The sequence below is a fragment of the Salvelinus sp. IW2-2015 genome, unplaced genomic scaffold, assembly GCF_002910315.2.
Source record: "Salvelinus sp. IW2-2015 unplaced genomic scaffold, ASM291031v2 Un_scaffold3333, whole genome shotgun sequence".
NCBI lineage: Eukaryota > Metazoa > Chordata > Actinopteri > Salmoniformes > Salmonidae > Salvelinus > Salvelinus sp. IW2-2015.
This window is the reverse complement of record NW_019944617.1, coordinates 21,050-22,021: the sequence shown is the minus strand read 5'-3', so window position 1 is coordinate 22,021 and position 972 is coordinate 21,050. Positions and strand designations below refer to the sequence as shown.

The following is a 972-nucleotide window of genomic DNA, read 5'->3' as shown; positions in this document are numbered from 1 at the left end:
AGACACAGGAAGCTGTAAGAGTTGGCTGCTGGAAGCGGAGACACAGGAGAGCAGCAGCTTGCAGAACATCAGCATTCCCTGCAGGAACCCTGAGCTGCCTGATTGCTGTGATATGGGCTGGTGCTTTACAGCTGTCTCCGGACAGGAGAGGAGGAGGAAGAGTGGAGGAAGAGTGGAGGAGTGGGTACCTGGCTGCCTCCCTCCTGCATACCAATAAGACAAGACAGCTGTAGCCCGTAGATAAGCCTACCCACTGGTAGCCACTGGCTCTCTGCCCGGCCTGCTCTCTGCCTTCTCCTAAAACGTCAGATGTGCCCAGCTCCTCTCCTCATGTCCTCCTCTCCTCCGCTGTTTCCCTGCCTGCCGGGGTGAAAACTAGTCTTTTCTCCAGCATGGGTGTCAGATCGGTTGGTGCTGTCTTGCCATGCTAAACATAAAGGAGATAAGACACAAACAGATCTGGACCTTTTCCTCTGTGACACATGGTGAAAAAGCCGTGTGACTTTGAGGAGAAGAGATTCTCCCTGAGCACCTGGCTGCTGTGTCTGTCAGAGAGCTCAGTAATCTGAGCCCGAAACAAGCAGGCTGAACATCAGGGCAAAGTTCAGCAGGAACACAACATTTTTAGGAACGTTCAAGATAGAAATAGATTATATAGAACAATGAATCACGTTGGCTCTATTCTTGGTATTTCTCTCTGCAACTTACGACAACGTTTGACATCTGAACACGGCCAGGGTAAGAGTCTGGAGGGACAGACATTAAAACTCTTACAGGACAGATAGAGGTTTACACTGTTCTGCATGTGTTCAAAAACCCCAAACCTGTTATGTTTCGACTGTTTCTCCAAAGCCAGCGTTGTGATTGATTGCCGCAGGGAGATAGTGGCTTTATTGGCCGGTTTACAATGTCATTAGCTGTCCTGTTTAATGAATGCAGAGACATCTGTTGGTTGTAATCACAGAGGCAGGT

General features: G+C 49.3%; 1 protein-coding gene across 1 annotated transcript in view; it reads left to right on the top strand.

Moving 5' to 3' along the window:
* The window catches only part of iqch (IQ motif containing H), a 5,089-nt gene extending 4,520 nt beyond the window's left edge, over window positions 1-569 (top strand). Inside the window, exon 6 of the mRNA XM_070441008.1 lies at window positions 495-569. Within this exon, the coding sequence (XP_070297109.1) occupies window positions 495-569 (75 nt within the window). The remainder of the gene's footprint in view (window positions 1-494) is intronic.
* The last annotated feature ends 403 nt before the right edge of the window (window positions 570-972 follow it).